The sequence below is a fragment of the Panthera tigris genome, chromosome F2 (assembly GCF_018350195.1).
Source record: "Panthera tigris isolate Pti1 chromosome F2, P.tigris_Pti1_mat1.1, whole genome shotgun sequence".
NCBI lineage: Eukaryota > Metazoa > Chordata > Mammalia > Carnivora > Felidae > Panthera > Panthera tigris.
This window is the reverse complement of record NC_056676.1, coordinates 65,960,725-65,981,573: the sequence shown is the minus strand read 5'-3', so window position 1 is coordinate 65,981,573 and position 20,849 is coordinate 65,960,725. Positions and strand designations below refer to the sequence as shown.

The window sequence follows — 20,849 nt, the reverse complement described above, 5'->3', positions numbered from 1 at the left end:
TGGACCATATTCTATCATAACGAACATTTGATTGTCAGCTCTATCACAGCCACCTATCTCTTTCCCTTCCTCTCAGTTATCCATGTATTTTATTCCCTCCAAAAGATTGAACCATCAAAGCCTACTTCATTGCTTCAGCAAATGTATTAATTTTTTGATAAATCTTTTTGGATCCTTAGGTAATTCTGATGTTTGCATCTTATGCCTCTGTTTTTCCTGCCCTCCTTCGTCATGATTTCAGTTTTCCTCTTTACTTTAGGCGAAGGCATGCAATCCACAGTAGTGACTCTACTTCGTCTTCCTCTTCTGAAGATGAACAGCACTTTGAGAGACGGAGGAAAAGGAGCCGCAATAGAGCTATCAACAGGTAAGTCTTCTACTGATGCTTTTTAATACTATAAGCTATTTTTTTGTAAGTGGTGAGAAGGCTGAATAATTTGGGAGCAGATACAGCTTGACCAAATTTAAAATTTTGGGATACCTGGGTGGCTCAGTCAGTTAAGCATCCGGCTCTTGATTTCGGCTCAGGTCATGATCTCACAGTTCATGGGATCGCGCCCCACGTCAGGTCGACACTGACAGCACAGAGCCTGCTGGGGATGCTCTCTCTCCCTCTCTCTCTGCTTGTATCCGAAGCTCTATTCTTTTACCACATTAGCTCTGCCCTAGTATGGTAGCCACTAGTTACATGTGGCTATTAAGCACTTGAAATGTACCTAATCTGAATTGAGAAATATTGTAAAATTTTGTAAAAAAAAAAAAAAAACACATTCTTGGATTTCAAAGACTTAGTATAAGAAAGAATGTAAAATATCTCAGTTTTTTAAATATTTATTTTGCATATTGAGATGGTATGTTTTAGATATGTTGGGTAAGTGAAATATATTATTACTTTTTCTTTGTTTAGTGTATCTAATAGAAAATTTTAAATTACATCTTTGACTTATATTTCATTTCTGTTGGCAGCAGTGAGTTAGATCATCGAAAACCTGTATTACTTAGACTGATGTTTCTTTGCCTTCATTCATAGAAATGTACATCTAATCCTGTAGTTTCTATATCATGCAGTTATATTTCTATTAAGAATTATAACTTAGTTAGCGTCCAACTTCAGCTCATGTCATGATCTCACAGTTTGTGGGTTCAAGCCCTGTACTGGGCTCTGCACTGACAGCTCAGAGCCTGGAGCCTCCTTCACATTCTTTGTCTCCCTCTCTCTGCCCCTCCCCCACTCATGCTCTGTTGAAAATAAATAAATAAATGTAAATAAATAAATAAATAAATAAGTTATTTGAGAAATACCTTTTAAAAAGCCACAATTGAAAACGTGTTCATCTTAGATTTCACAGTATAAATTCCTTGTGGAGTCTGGAGATACCAAGACTTGTCACTTGGGGTGAGTTTGGTGTGCTTTTACTTGTGTTCAGTTGTATTTCTTTTCTTAGGCATTCCAACGTGTCTTAACCTCTAACATAAGCAGTTTCCACTCTCCATCTATAAAACAAGCAGGTACTTCTAGGTGTATTTTTTATAATCTACTGTAACTGTTTTTGAAAGTAGTTAGGAAAGTAGTGATTCATTCTTGCTTGAGATGGTTGATGTGGATCCAAGATGCTTGGTGGACTATGAATATTTTGCTGAGAGGTACTGTAGCAGAGTTATTGCAGGTCTGGAGACACTGCTTTGGTTTGAGTCCAGGAACTGACACTTAACCAGTTGTGACTTTGTGCATTTCAGTTAATCTTTTTGTGCCTCAGGTTTTTTTTAAGGTTTTTTTATTTATTTTGAGAGAGAGAGCATAAGCAGAGGAGGGGCAAAGAGAGAATCCCAAGCAGGCTCCATGCTGTCAGCATGCGGGGCTCAAACTCATGAACTGCGAGATGATGCCCTGAGCCAAAACCAAGAGTCAGAGCCACCCAGGCACCCCATCAGTTTTCTTTTAAAATAGGAGAAATAGTAGCTACTCAATAAATGACTGTTTTGAGGATTTCATGGACTGTTACATATAAAGCACCTAAAACAGCCTGACAAGTAGTAAATACTCTGTATATGTTAAGCACAATCATTATAAAGTATATTGATACAGTCTGAATTGCTAACCATGAATTACTTTACGATGCTGTGGCATCTTGAACACTGGTACTTCGTTTGACTGTATATCTCTAATAATAAAACTTCAGGTATAAATATTTCTAACATTAAAGTTCTCAACCTATAAAGAAAGTGAAGTTGAAATACATAATTTGATTGTTGATTGAAATTTAACTTTTTAAATTTTTTAAATTATTTTTTATAATGTTCATTGATTTATTTTGAGAGACAGAGAAAACAAACAGGGAAGAGGCAGAGAGAGGGAGAGAGAATCCCAAGCAGGCCCCATGTTGCCAACATGGAGCCTGATGCGGGGGCTGAAACTCACAAACCACAAGTTCATGACCTGAGCTGAAACCAAGAGTCAGATGCTTAGCTGACTGTGCCACCCAAGTACCCCAACTTGTTTTTAAATTTTTAGGAAAAATGTCCATATTCTGACATAGAATTTGGGGGAGAAAGTGAACTGATAGGTGTTTTATTTTTATTGTCTTTTTTTTTTTTTTTTTTTTTTTTTTAAGAGAGAGAGCATGAGTGGTAGAGGGAGATAGAATCTTAAGTGGGCTCCATACCCAGAATGGAGCCCAAAGTGGGCTTGATCCCACAACCTTGAGGTCATGACCTGAACCAAAATCAAGAGTTGGATGCTTGGGGTGCCTGGGTGGCTCAGTCGGTTAAGCGCCAGACTTCAGCTTAGGTCATGATCTTACAGTTTGTGGGTCCAAGCCCCACATCAGCCTGGAGCAGCCTGGAGCCTGTTTTGGTTTCTGTGTCTCCCTCTCTCTCTCTCTGTCCCTCCCCTGTTCACCCTCTGTCTCTCTCTCTTTCTCTCAAAAATAAACAAAAAAAAAAAATTGAATGCTCAACCGAGCTACCCAACACCCTAATGGGTGTTTCTTTTTAATTTTTTAAAAATAGGTGCCTCCCACTAAATTTTCGGAAAGATGAATTAAAAGGAATTTATAAAGATAGAATGAAGATTGGAGCAAGTCTTGCAGATGTTGATCCAATGCAACTAGATTCTTCAGTGAGTACGATCTTGTATGCTTGAAGTTACATACTGTTTTAATTTAGTTTTAAAGTTTAACCAATTTTTCTTTAAATCCGAAACTTTACAGACTTTTTCAGGCTGCAACTAAAATGCTGTTACTCAGTTGGCTGTGTATAGGTTGAGCCTAGTATAGAAATGGAGTGATATTTTAATTTTGATTCCAAATCTGAGAATGTCCATGTTTCCCTTCCATTATCAGGTACGATTTGATAGCATTGGTGGCCTGTCTAATCATATTGCAGCTCTAAAAGAGATGGTGGTGTTTCCATTACTTTATCCAGAAGTCTTTGAAAAATTCAAAATTCAACCTCCAAGGTAATTTAATAATTTTATTTTAGCCAAAATGTGGGCTGTGCTGCTGTTGTCCAGAAAGATAACATTTCTCCATTGAAATGTTTTAGGTCTACAGTAATTTATTGTGCTTTTCTGGGTACTTCGAATATTTTTACTTTTCTAATATTTAACTTGAAAAATGGTTTCAAAATTGATCCTCCACGAAAAGAAAAATAATTTCCAATGCTTTTCATATATTTACTGAAATTTCTCCTATACTTTTTAGTTTTTTCTTTCACTTTTACAATTTTGTTTCAGGTCTGTATCAAAGTAATATATGTACATACTTTTAATACTTTTTAAAGTTTTGTTTATTTTAAGAGAGAGCGCGCAATCGGGGGAGGGATGGAGAGAGAGAGAATCCCAAGCAGGATCCGTGCTGGCGGCATAGAGCCCAATCTCATGAACCATGAGATCGTGACCAGAACCCAGATCAAGAGTCGGATACTTAACCGACTGAGCCACCCAGGCACCCCATACATAATTTTAAGTCATATAAGTACTGTAAGTCTTACAAACGAAAAAATGGTAGTGGCAGTAGTCCTCCCTCTACTCTTCCTCCTCCAGTTCAATTCCCACTTTCCAAAGCCAACTGTTTTCAACTCCTTTAGCTGTTAGGTATTTACCTATATAGATTTAAATAATATGCTTATACTGTAATTTTTGTTTTTTTCTGTTTTAGACAGAATTCTGTAGGCTTCTAACATGAATAGTGACTATTTGGTTCTTTTGCTTTCCCCACTCTCCATATATACACATTTTTTTCCTGTCCTCATATGCTCCCAGTAGCTTCTTTATGCACAAATATAAGTGTTGAATCAATTTTCAGTGTGTGCTTTATGATTATGTAAATGTAAATGTTTTTTTTTTACAGCTGAGCCATATATAGTATATCATGACTATTCTCTTTTTTACAACCTTGCTCTTTCCCCTCAGCGTTAATACTCTTTGCCTGTGGGTGAGCGGTTTTTTTTTGCTCTTTATAGAGTTTTTAAAATAATTTTATATGTGCTTATCAGTTCATCCACAGAGTTTGCTAGAGAGAAAACTCTTCAGTATAGTTAAACATATCAAATAATTTATTGACTCCTCATTTTTCTAGACACATCTTGTTGGAGCTTTTGTTCTCTTGCTTCCATCCATATGGGTTATTCCTAGTCTTGTAGCACAACTAAACTTTGGGACTTCTCATCACCATCAGTGAGATTTCCTTTATGTATCTTTTAGTGCTGGATTCCCTGCTTCCTGGATTCAACTAAGACCCCTTTTTTAGTATTAGTATTATTTTTAAGATTTTTAAAAAATTATTTTTAATTTACATACCCAACATGGGGCTCAAAACCACAAACTCAAGATCAAGAGTTTCATGCTCCACCAACTGAGCCAACCAGGTGCCCTACAACCTTTTTTTACAGCTGTGTTTTGATGGAGTACAACCTGGGAATATCTTAAGAAAAAAGAGTGCACAAGAGGTTATTTTTATTTTCTTTTTGAGGATGGTCATGTAACCACACTCTGCTGATGCATCTTTTTCCCCTCCTGCTTTCATTGTGCTATTATATACCTTTACGGTCTGGAAAAATGTCTGGTTTGTGGGAAGGTTTTTTTGTATCACTTCTTCAATAATTTTCTGCTCCATTTTTCCTTTTCCCTCAATTCATGTCAGTTGATTGTTGGACTTTCTAGATTAATGTACTTTTCTTTTTCTTTCTTGTTTTCATCCCTCTTGATCTTAGGGGCTTTCTGTGTCTAGTGATCCTTGGCTTTCTGTTAATATTTAATTTATTTTTAAAAGCTCACTAGTAGGGCTTGTTAATTTGTAGGCTTCACCTTAGGGTGATTGGTGGATGGTGATTTTTTTTTTTAACTTTTTATTTATTTTTGAGAGAGAGAGTGTGAGCGGGGGAGAGGGAGACAAAAGCAGGCTCCAGGCTTTGAGCTGTCAGCACAGCTGGAACCCATGAGCCATGATATCATGACCTGAGTTGAAGTTGGAGGCTTAACCCGCTGAGCCATCCAGGCGCCCCCATGGATGCTGATTCTTTTACCAGAAGTCCTCAAAGTCAGTATCTAGTCGGGCCTTTTTTCCCCCCAGAGACGAATCCTCCAGTTTTCTCTTGGAAGCTTATGAACTTGGCTGCCAGAATTTTACCAGTAGGCCTGAGCACAGGTTAGTAGTCTCCTCTTCAGTAGGGAGTTTTTAACTTAATTTCTGCAGCATCTCATCTTGTGCAATACCAGAAAGTAAACTATCCAAGCAAGTTGCCTGTGTGGAGTAGTAAAAGGGATCAGGGTGGTCTCAGTGATTTTGTTTGTTTTTAGTTTATTTGTTTTGAGGGAGTGCGTGAGGGAGGGGCAGAGAGAGAGGGAGACCGTGAATCCCAAACAGGCATCACGCTGTTAGTGTGGAGCCCAACTTGGGGCTTGATCTCATGAACCATGATATCATGACCTGAGCCAAAATCAAGAGTCAGATGCTTAACGGACTGAGGCACCCAGGGCCCCAATTTTGGTCCTTTTCTTTCTAGTGTTTATATCTCACTTATTAACCCATTTTTTAAAATTTAAAGTTAGTGAACATACAGTGTAGTCTTGGCTTCAGGAGTAGAACCTGGTGATTCGTCTCTTACATAAGACACCCAGTGTTCATCTCAAAAAGTGCCCTTCTTAATGCCCATCACCTGTTTACCCACATTCCCCCACCCTTTTATAAACCCTAGTCCTTGATTCCTTTTTCCTTGTGCAACTTTTCCTGAATCACCTGTATAGAAATGTTAATTTAAGTACACTTTTTTAGATTGGTAAGCTTTGTTGCTTTTCCATTATAAAAGTTATGTAGCATACATCAATCACAGTTAAACATTGGTGAATTAAAAACACTTTTTTTAACTAGAAAGATACTGATATTAAATAATAGCATTTGCTTTCTAGAAGAAGCATTGGAAGCACCTAGAGTAATTTAGTAAGTGGGAAGAGGGGTGCCATTGTGACTTAGCTTGTTCCTCAGTTTTCCCTCTTTAACCCCTTCTGCAGCTTCCTTGTTGGTGCTTGGACAGGGGACTCACCATTGAGGTGGCCAAGCTGTCAGGAGGGGCCTGAGTGGTCATTTCAGGGACCCAAGATTGTCTGAAGTCACAGTGAAAATGGTGGAAAATTCATCATTGCCATTGCCACAGAGAGTGATTTATGGCTTTTTTCTTTTCTTAAGCTCCCAATTTGGCTTCATACTATATTTTGTGTGGGCTTTTATTCCTGAATATCGAGTAAACTCCTTAGGTTTAACCTGTTGGCCTCAAAAATACAGGGCAGTCGCATTGCCTGTCTGCCTCCTCATTACTATAGTTATGTACTCCTACTTAGAGTACCTCATGATATCATGAGTACCTCTCTCCACTCCATTCATACAATTATAAAGAACTGTGCTAAAAATCAACAGCAGAACAAATACCAAGAAGAAGCTATCCCAGCATTAAATGCGGATATTCCTATTAGAGAAGTAAACCAAATGTTCTCCTTGCAGCCAAAGAACTTTATGCCAAAAACTGAATTGTATTTAGACTAACATCAAGCATTTATTGTAAGTTTTTGACATAGTAATTTTGACCATATTTTTCCTCTTATTGATACCTGATATTGAAATGTAAAAAAAAGTAAGTCAAGGGGCGCCTGGGTTGCTCAGTTTGTTGAGCATCTGACTCTTGATTTCAGCTTAGGTCATAATCTCACAGTTTCATGTGTTTGAGCCCCACATCAGGCTTTGTGCTGGCAGCATGGAGCCTGCCTGGGATTCTCTCTCTCCCTCTCTTTCTGCTCCTCCCCTGCTCTCCCTCCCTCTCAAAATAAATAAATAAACCTTAAAAAGTAAGTCCATAGGTCATGATCCCTCACTTCGGGGGTTCAGATCCCACATCATGTGCTGACATCGCGGAGTCTGCTTGGGATTTTCTCTCTCTCTCCCTGTCTCTCTGCCCCTTCCATTCTCTTTCTCTGTCTCTCAAAATAAATAAACTTTAAAAAAAAAAGTAAGTCGAACTTCTCTTAGATTAAGTTCCATTAATATAAATGCTCTCAAATATTAGTTATTAATGGAATAAAATACTGTATTACTGTAAAAAAAAAAAGTAATTTAGTAAATTTGAAAAAAACAACTCTCCCGATGTTTTCTCATTTCTCCTTCCTTACAACAAACATTTCCCCTTATAATAAATTTATAATTGTATTAACCTGCTGTTTTCATGTGGTTCTCTTTCTGTTTTAATAGCTGAATAATATACCATAATGTGGATGTATCATTTTTTTAAATCAATTCTGCTATTGCTGACTATGTAGATTTTTTTTTATTATTGTCACAGATGTTAATATGAATATCTCATTGCTTCCTCTTTGTATGAATCCTCAATTACCTCTTAAGATACAGCCTCACAAATAGCATTGTTAGCTCAGTACACACATTCTTAAATTCTTTTCCTGCCTTCGTTTTTGTATGTTGAAATTTTCATTTATTTATTCAATTTGTTTGGTGGTTAAACAGTTGCTTTGTTTTTTTTCTCTCTGCATTTGATCATGTCAATTTCTTACTATTTTTTATATTTTATTCTTTTTTACTATTTATTTTTGAGACAGAGTGCATGTGTGCACATGCTCACAAGGGGTAGAGAGGCAGAAAGAGAGGGAGAGAGAATCTCAAGCAGGCTCCACGCTCAGCTCGAAGCCCAGTGGGAGATTTGATCTCACGACCGCGAGTTCACAACCTGAGCCAATGTCAATAGATGCTGAACCAACTGAGCCACCCAGGCACCCCTCTTTTGTATTTTATTCTTAACTTCTAATAGATTTCATCCATCACATGTGAAATTTTTCCCACCATTTCTGCTTTTCTGGAATCTTAATGTTTCTTTTCTTTCTTTTTTTAATTTATGTATTTATTTTTTTTAACTTTTGTTTTTTATTTTCTTAAATTTACATCCAAATTAGCATATAGTGCAACGATGATTTTAGGAGTAGATTCCTTAGTGCCCTTTACCCATTTAGCCCATCCCCCCTCCCACAACCCCTCCCATAACCCTCAGTTTGTTCTCCATATTTATGAGTCTCTTCTGTTTTGTCCCCCTCCCTGTTTTTATATTATTTTTCCCTTCCCTTATGTTCATCTGTTTTGTTTCTTAAGGTCCTCATGTGAGTGAAGTCCTATGATTTTTGTCTTTCTCTGACTAATTTCTCTTAGCACAATACCCTCCAATTCCATCCACGTAGTTGCAAATGGCAAGATTTCGTTCTTTTTGATTGCCGAGTAATACTCCATTATATATATATACTACATCTTCTTTATCCATTCATCCATCGATGGGCATTTGGGCTCTTTCCATACTTTGGCTATTGTTGATAGTGCTGCTATAATCATGGGGGTGCATATGTCCTTCGAAACAGCACACCTATATCCCTTGGATAAATACCTACTAGTGCAATTGCTGGGTTGTAGGGTAGTTCTATTTTTAATTTTTTGAGGAACCTCCATCTTGTTTTCCAGAGTGGCTGCACCAGCTTGCATTGCCACCAACAATGCAAAGAGATTCTCTTTCTCCGCATCCTCGCCAACATATGTTATCTGAGTTGTTAATGTTAGCCATTCTGACAGGTGTAAGGTGGTATCTCATTGTGGTTTTGATTTGTATTTCCCTGATGATGAGTGATGGTGAGCATTTTTTCATGTGTCGGTTGGCCATCTGGATGTCTTCTTTGGAGAAGTGTCTATTCATGTCTTTTGCCCATTTCTTCACTGGAATCTTTGTTTTTTGGGTGTTGAGTTTGAGAAGTTCTCTATAGATTTTGGATACTAACCCTTTATTTGATATGTCATTTGCAAATATCTTCTCCCATTTTGTCGGTTGCCTTTTAGTTTTGCTGATTGTTTCCTTTGCCGTGCAGAAGCTTTTTATTTTGATGAGGTCCCAGTAGTTCATTTTTGCTTTTGTTTCCCTTGCCTCTGGAGACGTTCGATAAGAAGTTGCTGCAGTCAAGATCGGAGAGATTTTTGCCTGCTTTCTCCGCGAGGATTTTGATGGCTTCTTGTCTTACATTGAGGTCTTTCATCCGTTTTGAGTTTATTTTTGTGTGTGGTATAAGAAAGTGGTCCAGGTTCATTCTTCTGCATGTCGCTGTCCAGTTTTCCCAGCACCATTTGCTAAAGAGACTGTCTTTATTCCATTGGATATTCTTTCCTGCTTTATCAAAGATTAGTTGGCCTTATGTTTGTGGGTCCGTTTCTGGGTTCTCTTTCTGTTCCATTGATCTGAGTGTCTGTTCTTGTGCCAGTACCATACTGTCTTGATGATTACAGCTTTGTAGTATAGCTTGAAGTCTGGAATTGTGATGCCTCCTGCTTTGGTTTTCTTTTTTAAGATTCCTTTGGCTATTTGGGGTCTTTTCTGATTCCATACAAATTTTAGGATTATTTGTTCTAGCTCTGTGAAGAATGCTGGTGTTATTTTGATAGGGATTGCATTGAATATGTAGATTGCTTTGGGTAGTATCGACATTTTAACGATATTTGTTCTTCCTATCCAGGAGTATGGAAATCTTTTTTCATTTTTTTGTGTCTTCAATTTCTTTCATAAGCTTTCTGTAGTTTTCAGTGTATAGATTTTTCACCTCTTTGGTTAGATTTATTTCTAGGTATTTTATGGGTTTTGGTGTAATTGCAAATGGGATCGATTCCTTGATTTCTCTTTCTGTCGCTTCATTGTTGGTGTATTAGGAATGCAACCGATTTCTGTGCGTTGATTTTATATCCTGCAACTTTGCTGAATTCATGAATCAATTCTAGCAGTTTTTTTGTGGAATATTTTGGGTTTTCCATATAGAGTATCATGTCATCTGCAAAGAGTGAAAGTTTGACCTCCTCCTGGCTGATTTGGATGCCTTTTATTTCTCTGGGTTGTCTGAGTGCAGAGGCTAAGACTTCCAATACTATGTTGAATAACAGTGGCGAGAGCGGACATCCCAGTCTTGTTCCTGACCTTAGGGGGAAAGCTGTCCGTTTTTCCCCGTTGAGGATGATATTAGCGTTGGGTCGTTCATATATGGCTTTTATCCTTAGTGTTTCTTTTCAAGAGCAGTTATATGGTGATCTGAAATTGATTATTTCATGTTACTTTGGTAGCACTTAATCCATGACATGTTCTATTTCTATATACTTTTTACATTTCTAACAAGAATTATGAATATAGGGGTGCCTGGGTGGCTCAGTCATTTAAGCGTCCAACTTCAGCTCAGATCATGATCTCGCAATTCACAAGTTTGGACCCCATATCAGGCTCTGTGCTGACAGCTCAGAGCCTGGAGTCTGCTTCAGATTCTTTGTCTCCCTCTCTTTCTGCCCCTCCCCCACTACGCTCTGTCTCTTTCTCTCAAAAATAAATACTAAAAATAAGTCTTGAAAAAAGAGTTATGGATATAGCCCTTTTTTTTAAGAATTCTATTCTAAGAGCAATGAATAACTTTAGAAATAAATGAAAAATTATAGATTACCCCATGACAGTGATGTCACCAAGAATGATGTCAAATTATTTACATTGTCCTAATCTCTACCACCTAAACACCACAATTATTTCTTAAAGCTCTCTTTTTTTTTTACTTTACTTTCTCTTCTGTTCATTCCCAACATGTTTTCTTGCACAACTTTTGGTGTTGTGTTACTGACGCTGAGACCAAAGGTTGTAGATGAAATGTATTCTTTCCCTTGATATGTCACAAAAGTAAACTATCAAGTCTTTTTAAGCTTGACTTCTATGCAAGGTAAAGTAATATGATGGGCATGATGAATGACTAAAAGAAAATTTATTTTGGGGCACCTGGATGGCTCAGTTAAGTACTGACTCTTGATATTAGCTTGGGTCATAATTGAGCCCCATGTGGGGCTCTGTGCTGAGCATGGAGCTGGTTTGGGATCCTGTCCCTTTGCTCCTCCCCTCTCACACACGTGCACGTGCTCTCTTAAATAAATAAATAAATTTTTTTTAAAAAATGTTTAAAATAAAGGGTTTTATTTAGTTTCAATATTAATTTTGTAGTATCAGTATTAATTTTCAGGTTTTAAGTTGTGCTTTGTGGATTGAAACAATAGTTGTCTCACTTTATTCACTAATTTGTATTCATGAAATTGGTTTCTAATTTAGTTTAAATAGTCTACTTTTTAATGTACTAAAATAACACTTATTCTTCTATAGAGGTTGTTTGTTTTATGGCCCACCTGGAACTGGAAAAACTATGGTTGCTAGAGCACTTGCCAATGAGTGCAGTCAAGGGGATAAAAGAGTAGCATTCTTCATGAGGAAAGGTGCTGATTGTCTGAGTAAATGGGTAGGAGAGTCTGAAAGACAGCTACGATTGCTATTTGATCAGGTATGATATTAAAATTTCGCTATATAGATCTGTAATCAATGTGGGTGTAAGTATGTAAGGATTAGATAGGTGTGGCATTTAATCACTTTTCAGAAAAATTAGACCAAATATTCTTTATTAAGATAATACTGACTTATGATAGACAGTTTTATAGGAAGAAGAGAAAGGAATAATAAGATCTAAGTTCTTTGGAGTCTTATGTCTCATATCCAGAGAGAGGCTGGTAGTCTCATACTTAACAGTAGCGAGTTATGTCTCAGTATGTGAGTTGAAAGTTAGTTCTGCCCTAGAGTAGCTTTCAATTTCATATCCCAGATTGTATTGACAGCACATTGTAAGATAATACATTCTGATCTACTAAGGCATATTGCTGCAGATGCTTTTAAATCTCTTTATAGAACACACTGAGTTTCTTTAACTTAACTGAAATAGACTTTAAAAAAAAAATATGGCATCTTGCTAAGTGTTTTCCCATCCTGACATGGAGGAAGGCTATGTCATTGTCTTCTGTTCTTTGTCTTGTTTTAGCAGTTGATTTTAAATATATATTTTGTGTGTCCCAATAACTATAGCTATATGAAATCCAAGGTATATGACCAGTGGAGTATGTATCTTGAATAATTCCAATGGAGAATGCAAAAAAATTAAATTGTTTGCATTATATTTTTGGATATGTAAGTTCTTAAAATATAGTTCTTAGGTTTATGTTTAGATTTACAAATTAGAAATTAATTCTCCTAAGCAAGTTAGAATGAAAACAGATTAAAATGGTTCATATTAAGTCTATATATTTGAAGTTTTTCATATTAACATGCAACCACTGGACCTGCTTTCTAGGCTTATCAGATGCGCCCATCCATTATTTTTTTTGATGAAATTGATGGTCTGGCTCCTGTACGATCAAGCAGGCAAGATCAGATTCACAGGTAAAATTTGTTTAATAGCACTTCTGTCTTTCTTCCTGTTTTCTGAGCTGTACTGATACTGCATAAGGGATAGAATATTAAAATAGTGAAAGATACTTCACAAACCAGCAGTTTCCTCTTCTTGGTAGAACCCCAATATATAGTACAAAAAGAAAAATGAACCTGTTCTGCATGGCAAGGTATTCACAAGCACAGTATTAAAATCTTGGTTACAGGGGCGCCTGGGTGGCTCAGTCGGTTAGGCGGCCGACTTCAGCTCAGGTCACAATCTTGCGGTCTGTGAGTTCGAGCCCCGCGTCGGGCTCTGGGCTGATGGCTCGGAGCCTGGAGCCTGCTTCCAATTCTGTGTCTCCCTCTCTCTCTGCCCTTCCCCCGTTCATGCTCTGTCTCTCTCTGTCTCAAAAATAAATAAAACATTAAAAAAAATTAAAAAAAAAAGTTTAAAAAAAAAATCTTGGTTACAGGTTTAATTCATGATACAAACTTAAATGTCCACTGGCTAGTGAGGTGTAAGGCAAATGAAATGAGTGAGGCAAGCCAGTAGTAAGAGTGGGACTATGGTTTGGAGTGTGGCTGAGCATCTAATCATAAGAGCATAGCCAGTTGTTTTTAGCCCAAACCTATTATTGAAGTGCAGAAGTTGACTCAGACTTGAAAAATAAATTTGCACTTTCTTAAATGTTATATTCAAATTTTTGTGTTAAATATCTTTTAAATGTTGCCAACTAATTCAGATCTTTTTAAGATACTGCTTTGGCCAAACAAAATATGTCTTAGTGCATGACTACTAGTTTGAGATTCAGTTATTAGCCCAACTTTTTAATTTTCAGAACGAGAGAATTGCATCTCCTCTGTGATAAACTGACTGCCAAGGTGGGGGCACTTGTCCTTAGTGACACTGCCTCAACTTGAATCTAAATTTTAATCCTAGTTCATCTTCAGTTTTTCAGAACCCTCTTTTCAAATTGTCTCAAGTATTATCTGTAATTGCTTAATTAATTTTGGATACTTTAAAGCAAATGTTGACATGTCTTCATATATGCCAGTATTGTTTTTTATTATAAATAATATGAAGAGGAATAAGACATAATAATGTGAGAAGTAGGTTTTTATTTTCTTAACAGCTAACAATATTTACTGTAGTCTGGTGGTCTTTGACTTGATACTATATACTATTTCATTTGTTGCTCTTAGTAAATCAAAATGTTGAGTGCTATGGTAAAAATAGTTGTGTCTGCAATAACTTACAGTAATCATACAGACTTTTTATATATGACAAATTTCATCAGCAGCCATATTGTATTCATTGTATTGGTAGGATCAAACATATTTAACAATACTACCATTACTTTGCAACCAAATAATTGAGTACTATGTTTTGGAATAGTTCTAAAAGGAATTAGAAATTTTAGCAACAAAAATTATAATTTGGGAAGCACATGCCTTCTCAAGTACATACATGTATTTAATTGAAGGATAGTTGACCTACAGTGTTACTAGTTTAAGGTGTAAAACATAATGATTCAGCTATTCTATATATTAAGCTATGCTCATACAAGATAAGTGTAGTTGTCATCTGTCACCATACAGCATTATTACAATATTCACTATATTCCCAATGCTACGCTTTTCATTCTCATGACTTACTTTATAACTGTAAGTTTGTACCTCTTAATCTTCACCCATTCTGCCCACACCCCCAATCTCCCTTCCTCTGGCAGTTACCAGTTTGTTCTATATTTATGGTTCTGTTTCTGTGGTGTTTATTTGTTTTGTTTTTAGATTCCACATATAACTGAAATAATTTGTTATTTGTCTTTGAATGACTTATTTCATTTAGTGTAACATCCTCTAGGTTGCCTCAGATGGCAAGATCCCATTCTTTTTTATGGCTGATATTCCATTGTATACATATATAGCACATCGTCTTTACCCATCTATCATCTGTTGATGGACAGTTAGGTTGCTTTCATATCTTGGCTATTGTAAATAATGCTGCAATAAACATAGAAGTACATGTATCTTTTCCAGGTAGCGTTTTTATTTTGGGGGGGGTAATAAACAGTAGTGGATTATATGGTATTTTTATTTTTAACTTATTGAAGAACCACCATCCTATTTTCTATAGTGGCTGTAACAATTTATATTCCCAGCAACAGTGCATGAGGGTCTTCTTTTCTCCACATCTTTACCAACACTTGTTATTTCTTGTCTTTTGATGTTACCATTCTGACAGATATAAGATGATACCTTATTGTAGTTTTGATTTTCATTTCCCTGATGGCTAGTTGAATATCTTTTCACATGTCTTTCGGTTATCTGTATGTCTTCTTTAGAAAAGTGTTAGCTCTTTCAAAGAATGTGCTCTGCCCATTTTTTAAATAGATTATTTGGTAATTTTTTTTTTTTTTTTTTTGGTTTTGAGTTGTGTAAGTTCTTTATATATTTTGGATATTAATGCCTTATTGGATACATCATTTGTAGAGGTCTTCTCCCATTCAGTAGGTTGCCTTTTTGTTTTGTTGATACCTTCCTTTGCTTTGCAAAAGGTTTTTATTTTGATACAGTCCCAATAGTTTAACTTTGCTTTTGTTTCCTTTGTCTAAGAAGACACATCTAGAAAACTGTTGCTAATAAGGCCAGTGTCCAAGAGATTATTCCCTATGTTTTCTTTAAGAAGTTTTATGGTTTTTGGTCTCACATGTAGGTCTTTAATCCATTTTGAGTTTGTTTTTGTGAATTGTGTAAGAAAATGGTCCAGTTTCAAAGATTGCCAAAGCAATCCTGAGGAAGAGCAAAGGTGGAGGTATCACAATCCCAGATTTGAAGATATGCTACAAAACTATGGTAATTAGAACAGTATAGCACTGGCACAAAAATAGATCAACAGAATAGGATAGAGAGCCCATAAATAAACCCACATTTATATATGATCAATTAATCTCTGATAAAAGCAGGAATATGCAGTGGGGATATTGTACACAAGAATATAGACAGTTTCTTCAGTAAATGGTGTTGGGAAACTGGGTGGCTTATATATTGATATGAGAAACTTAATGTGCAATTTTTTAACCAAAGATTTAAAATATCTGAGCATAAACATTTTTGTTAAATTAAGCATTTTTAAAAGTTAGCACATTGAACATTATTAAACTGTAATTTTTATCTGTTAGTAATAATATTGAAAGAGAATACAAGTAAGTATGTGAATGCCGTAGAAAATACGATTTTTAGCTTAAGAAAGGATATAAATATAAAATAAATTAAAACCCTAAAATCTTTACTTTGAATTGGGAGTATCAATATGAATTCATGATGATTGAATTTTTTTTTTTTTTTTTACTTTTAACTTTATTTATTTTGAGAGTGAGTAAGAGTGGGAGGGGGCAGAGAGAGGGGGAAAGAGAGAGAATCCCAAGCAGGCTCTGCACTGTCAGCTTGAACTCATGAACCACGAGATCATGTTCTGAGCCAAAGTCAGACGCTTAACTGACTGAGCCGCCCAGGTGCCTCTCAGGATGAATTTTTTTAAGAAAAAATAGTTTGTAGCTCTGAACACTTAAAAATGCCTAGGAGTTACTACAACCCAGTAGCAGTTCACACCCCTGGCACCCAAAATGTGGTACTAGCACTTAGAGGAGAGATGGTGGATAATAGAAATGAGTTTGGAAATAAGCAAGACTAGCCTGGAATATCTTGTGATGCCTGGAAGCAAAGAAGCCATTGAAAACTACTAGGGTCATAACAGAATGACATAGTCAGTTTTGAAAGTTTCAGTTGGCCAAGATGGGATAATTAGAGCATCAAAAATAATAATGACTATAGGGGTGCCTGGGTGGCTCAGTCGGTTAAGTGTCTGACTTCGGCTCAGGTCATGATCTCACAGTCTGTGAGTTCAAGCCCCACGTCAGGCTCTGTACTGACCGCTCAGAGCCTGGAGCCTGCTTTGGATTCTGTGTCTCCCTCTCTTTCTGCCCCTCCCCTGCTCATGCTCTGTCTTAAAAATAAATAAAAACATCAAAAGAAATTTTTTTAAAAAATAATAATGATTATAATAGAGTGAAAAGCATCAAATACATAAAAACTGTCAGTTTTTAATGATCGTTTTTTAAAAAATAAAAACTTAATTGGTCACTCCAAAGGGTGCTAAAACAGTGACTCATTACTCTGAAAATTGATAAACAAAATGAATCAGGCATTTCTTTTTCCTGTCCTGTAACTATGATTCATGCCATGATTGAGAGTAATTGATGAAGTAACGTTGTTCTTTATAGGGAAATCATAGGTAATAAATACAGAGGAAATTATGAAATAGAAAAATCACCATTTTGCAACCCCTTATGACATAGTAGATCTAGCCATGTGGTTTTCAACTGAGAGTAGATTTTGCCCCCCATGGGACAAATGTCTGGAGACATTTTTGATTGTGACAAATTGGAGGCGAGTGATGTATCACTGGTATCTAGTGGGTGAAAACTACAGATGTTGTTAAACATTCTACAGTGCCAAGGACAGCTCTGTACAACAGATAATTACCTGACCCAAATGCCATTTGTGCCAAGATTGAGAAACCTTGATCTAAGCAATAATTGTAAGTGGCTACAAAAACAGTAAAGTAAAAAGGTTGATAGCGAAGTTTAGGATGAATGTAGTAAGCTGATAACCCCTCTTGTAAACCCAATCCCCTGATGTTAAATGAGAAACTGATATTATGTACCTGCTGAGTATACAATAGGAAGTACATGGAATACTCCTATCGTATATGCTATCCTAAGTAGTTTAACCTGCATCTATTAAGCTTCTAGATCTAACTGCCAGTTTGTAGGAAATATGAACGATATAGGACAAGTTAATGACCCTATCAGGAAACAAGTTAGCCTAATCCAGAATGTGGGAAGGAAATTTTACAAGGCAAAGACCCAGTTTCTTCCAACAAATAAAAGGCATGAAGGCAAAAAAAGAAGGTTCAATGGGGACTGTTAAGGAATTGAGGGACATTTGACCCCAAGGTGTGTGGATCTTGGCTTAAAAACATCAAATGTAGAAATGATATTTTGAAACAATTAGGAAAATTAAATATTAGGTGATATTAAGGAATTATTGTCATTTCCATTGGTGTCCTGGTACTGTGGGAGTTTTTAAAAGTCCTTATCTTAGAAATAAATACATGAAGTACTTAATATGAAATATTTATGGATTAAATGATCTGTGGAAAGTTTTTGGGGTTTTCTTTAAAATCTGTTGGATGGAGAAAAACACAATTAGGTGAAGTCATAAAAAAGCGACACTGATAACTTTTTTTAAATTCTTATTTATTTTTGAGAGAAAAAGTGTGAGCAGGGGAGGGGCAGAGAGAGAGGGAGACGCAGAATCCGAGGCAGGCCCCAGGCTCTGAGCTGTCAGTACAGAGCCTGATGCCGGGCTCAAACCCACAAGCCGTAAGATCATGACCTGAGCCGAACTTGGACGTTTAACCAACTGAGCCACCCAGGCGCCCTGAAAGGACATTAATAATTATTAAAAAGGGGTGATGAAGATGTGGAGATTGTTTTACTATTCTCTCTCCATAATTAAAATGTAATTAAAGTTCTTTTTCTTTCGATGCTTTATGTATATTCTATTTTATTTGGGCATTCTTTGTTGATAATGTGTATACAATGGACCACTTTTTAGATACAGTTTATCTAGTATTTTTTTTTTTGAAGTATCCTTTTTGAGGAACTCTTAAGTTCTATGTGAAGTTACGCTTTATGAAATGTCTTCCATTAGTGGCATTCTAAAAACCATTTATGTTTTTCATTGATTTTAACCTCTACATGCCATTTAGTATGTTATTTTACAAGGTTTTTAAATCTGTGGGAAGTAATGGCATGCTCTGAGAATATGTGTTCACATGTTTAATATATTAAGTCTTAGCACAAGAAGGAATAATATATTCAGCATCATATGTTTAATCTCTTGTCGTTTATTTTTACATTTAGTTCCATTGTTTCCACCTTGCTAGCTCTTATGGATGGATTGGACAGCAGAGGAGAAATTGTGGTCATTGGTGCTACCAACAGACTGGATTCTATCGATCCTGCTTTGCGAAGGCCTGGTCGCTTTGACAGAGAATTCCTTTTCAGCCTACCTGACAAAGATGTAGGAATTTAACATTATTCAGAATTTGACAGACTATGTTGCTCTTATCATAGGAAATCTTGGCACAGTGAAAATTTGAAGTTTGAGTTTTGTATGTTCTAAAGCAAAGTCAAATGTGATTAACATCCAAAGAGGTAATGTATGTATTCTTAGGGAGGTTTTATTTTATTTAAAGAAAAGAATATGGATTTTTTTAATTCTTTTTTTTTCTAATTAAAATAATGCCCCCCTAAATGCACTTTTACATTTTTCTCAATTTGAGCATAGCCTTTGAATGTTACCATATGACTTTATTTTGCTTCAGAGCATGTAGCCTAATAATGAACAGTTAATCCTTAGTCAATTTATTAGCCTTGACTTTTGCATGGACACTACCATACAATCCTACCTAGTTGTTTTAAAGCCACTTAATCTCTTGAGAACCAAGGAGGAAAACATGAGTAGTGCTGTCAGTACTCTTAAACAATTCTTAATATAGACCAGAATGAACAATAGTTCCATCATTATTAATTTTTCTCATTCACATTTATGATGCCTAGAACTTAAGCACTAGAAATACGAATCTTCTTTAACATAAATTCCTTAAATGCTTACAAGTGCATCTTTTTCTTTTTACTTTTACTGTTTTTTGTTATAGTAGGTATTGATTTCTTTATGATTTTTAGATAAAACTATTTTAAATTGAAATTATTCAAATCTGAATAGCGCCTTATTATAAAAAAATTAAAATTGTTCTTATTTACAGGCTCGAAAAGAAATTCTTAAGATTCATACAAGAGATTGGAATCCTAAACCACTGGACATATTTCTAGAAGAACTAGCAGAAAACTGTGTTGGTAAACATTGCTTTAGGCATTAAAAGATAAAATGCATGCATTTCAGAAATTAAGTTGTAGTCTTGGGCAAGGTTATGTTTAAAGAAATACAGATTTTGTTTGTTTCTGGTCTCTTATTTGTGGCATGTTTTCTTTAAAAATCCTGGATATTAAATAGAGATATTTGATGAATTGGCTATTGGGGAATTTGAGAGCAATGTTAGACAATAATAATAATAGCTGTCTTTTGCTGTTTACATTTTCTAGTCATTCTGTTAAGTATTTTGTATATGTTATTTCGAGAAATTCTCACATCAGTCCTGCAGGTAGCATTATCCCCAATTTACAGATGTAGAAATGTTAATGTAGGAATTTAACATAGATGCTCTTAACAAAGAGCATAAATGATTCTCCAAAGATCATATGTGCAGTAAATGAAAAACTGGAGTTTGAACTTAGTCTGTCCTTTTAAAACTCTTGTTCTTGACCGCTGTGCTACATTTAGTGTTTGTACATTTCACTTGCAAAAGTTGATTGATTTGTTGATGGTTATTAACCGTTACAAGTTTACTGAGTGGATGAGAGATTTTATCCTTACTCTGAATATTTTACTCTATTTCTATGTTGAGTTTTAATTTTCTTTTAACCATAGTCATGCTCATAGGATGATGATTTACTTTAAAACATTTTTTTTGGTTGCCTTGGATAGGATACTGTGGTGCAGATATTAAGTCAATATGCTCTGAGGCCGCTTTATGTGCTCTGCGTCGACGCTACCCACAAATTTATACCACCAGTGAGAAACTACAGTTGGATCTCTCTTCAATTACCATCTCAGCTAAGGATTTTGAGGTAGCCATGCAAAAGATGATACCAGCTGCCCAAAGAGCTGTGACATCACCTGGGCAGGCATTGTCCACTGTTGTGAAACCACTCCTACAAAGTACTGTTCACCAGATCTTAGAAGCCCTGCAGAGAGTATTTCCACATGCAGAAATCAGAACAAATAAAGCTTTAGACTCAGGTATGATACTTGATCGGCCATTTAATAATCAGGAAAACTAAATGTTTTATACATCCCAGAAATGTTTT

At 36.0% G+C, this 20,849-nt stretch overlaps 1 protein-coding gene and 1 pseudogene across 4 annotated transcripts in view; both read left to right on the top strand.

Moving 5' to 3' along the window:
• Positions 1–20,849, top strand: part of ATAD2 (ATPase family AAA domain containing 2) — a 67,779-nt gene that overhangs the window by 26,187 nt on the left and 20,743 nt on the right. For all 4 annotated transcript variants that reach the window (XR_006212811.1, XM_042972737.1, XM_042972736.1 and 1 more), the window contains exons 9-16: positions 260–367; positions 3,010–3,118; positions 3,342–3,457; positions 11,701–11,875; positions 12,713–12,801; positions 18,783–18,942; positions 19,688–19,778; positions 20,467–20,781. Coding sequence is in view for 3 of the 4 variants with exons in the window: in XM_042972737.1 (XP_042828671.1) it covers positions 260–367; positions 3,010–3,118; positions 3,342–3,457; positions 11,701–11,875; positions 12,713–12,801; positions 18,783–18,942; positions 19,688–19,778; positions 20,467–20,781 (1,163 nt within the window). In the remaining variant the exon portion in view is untranslated. The remainder of the gene's footprint in view (positions 1–259; positions 368–3,009; positions 3,119–3,341; positions 3,458–11,700; positions 11,876–12,712; positions 12,802–18,782; positions 18,943–19,687; positions 19,779–20,466; positions 20,782–20,849) is intronic.
• LOC107179120 lies at positions 6,575–7,083 on the top strand (annotated as a pseudogene).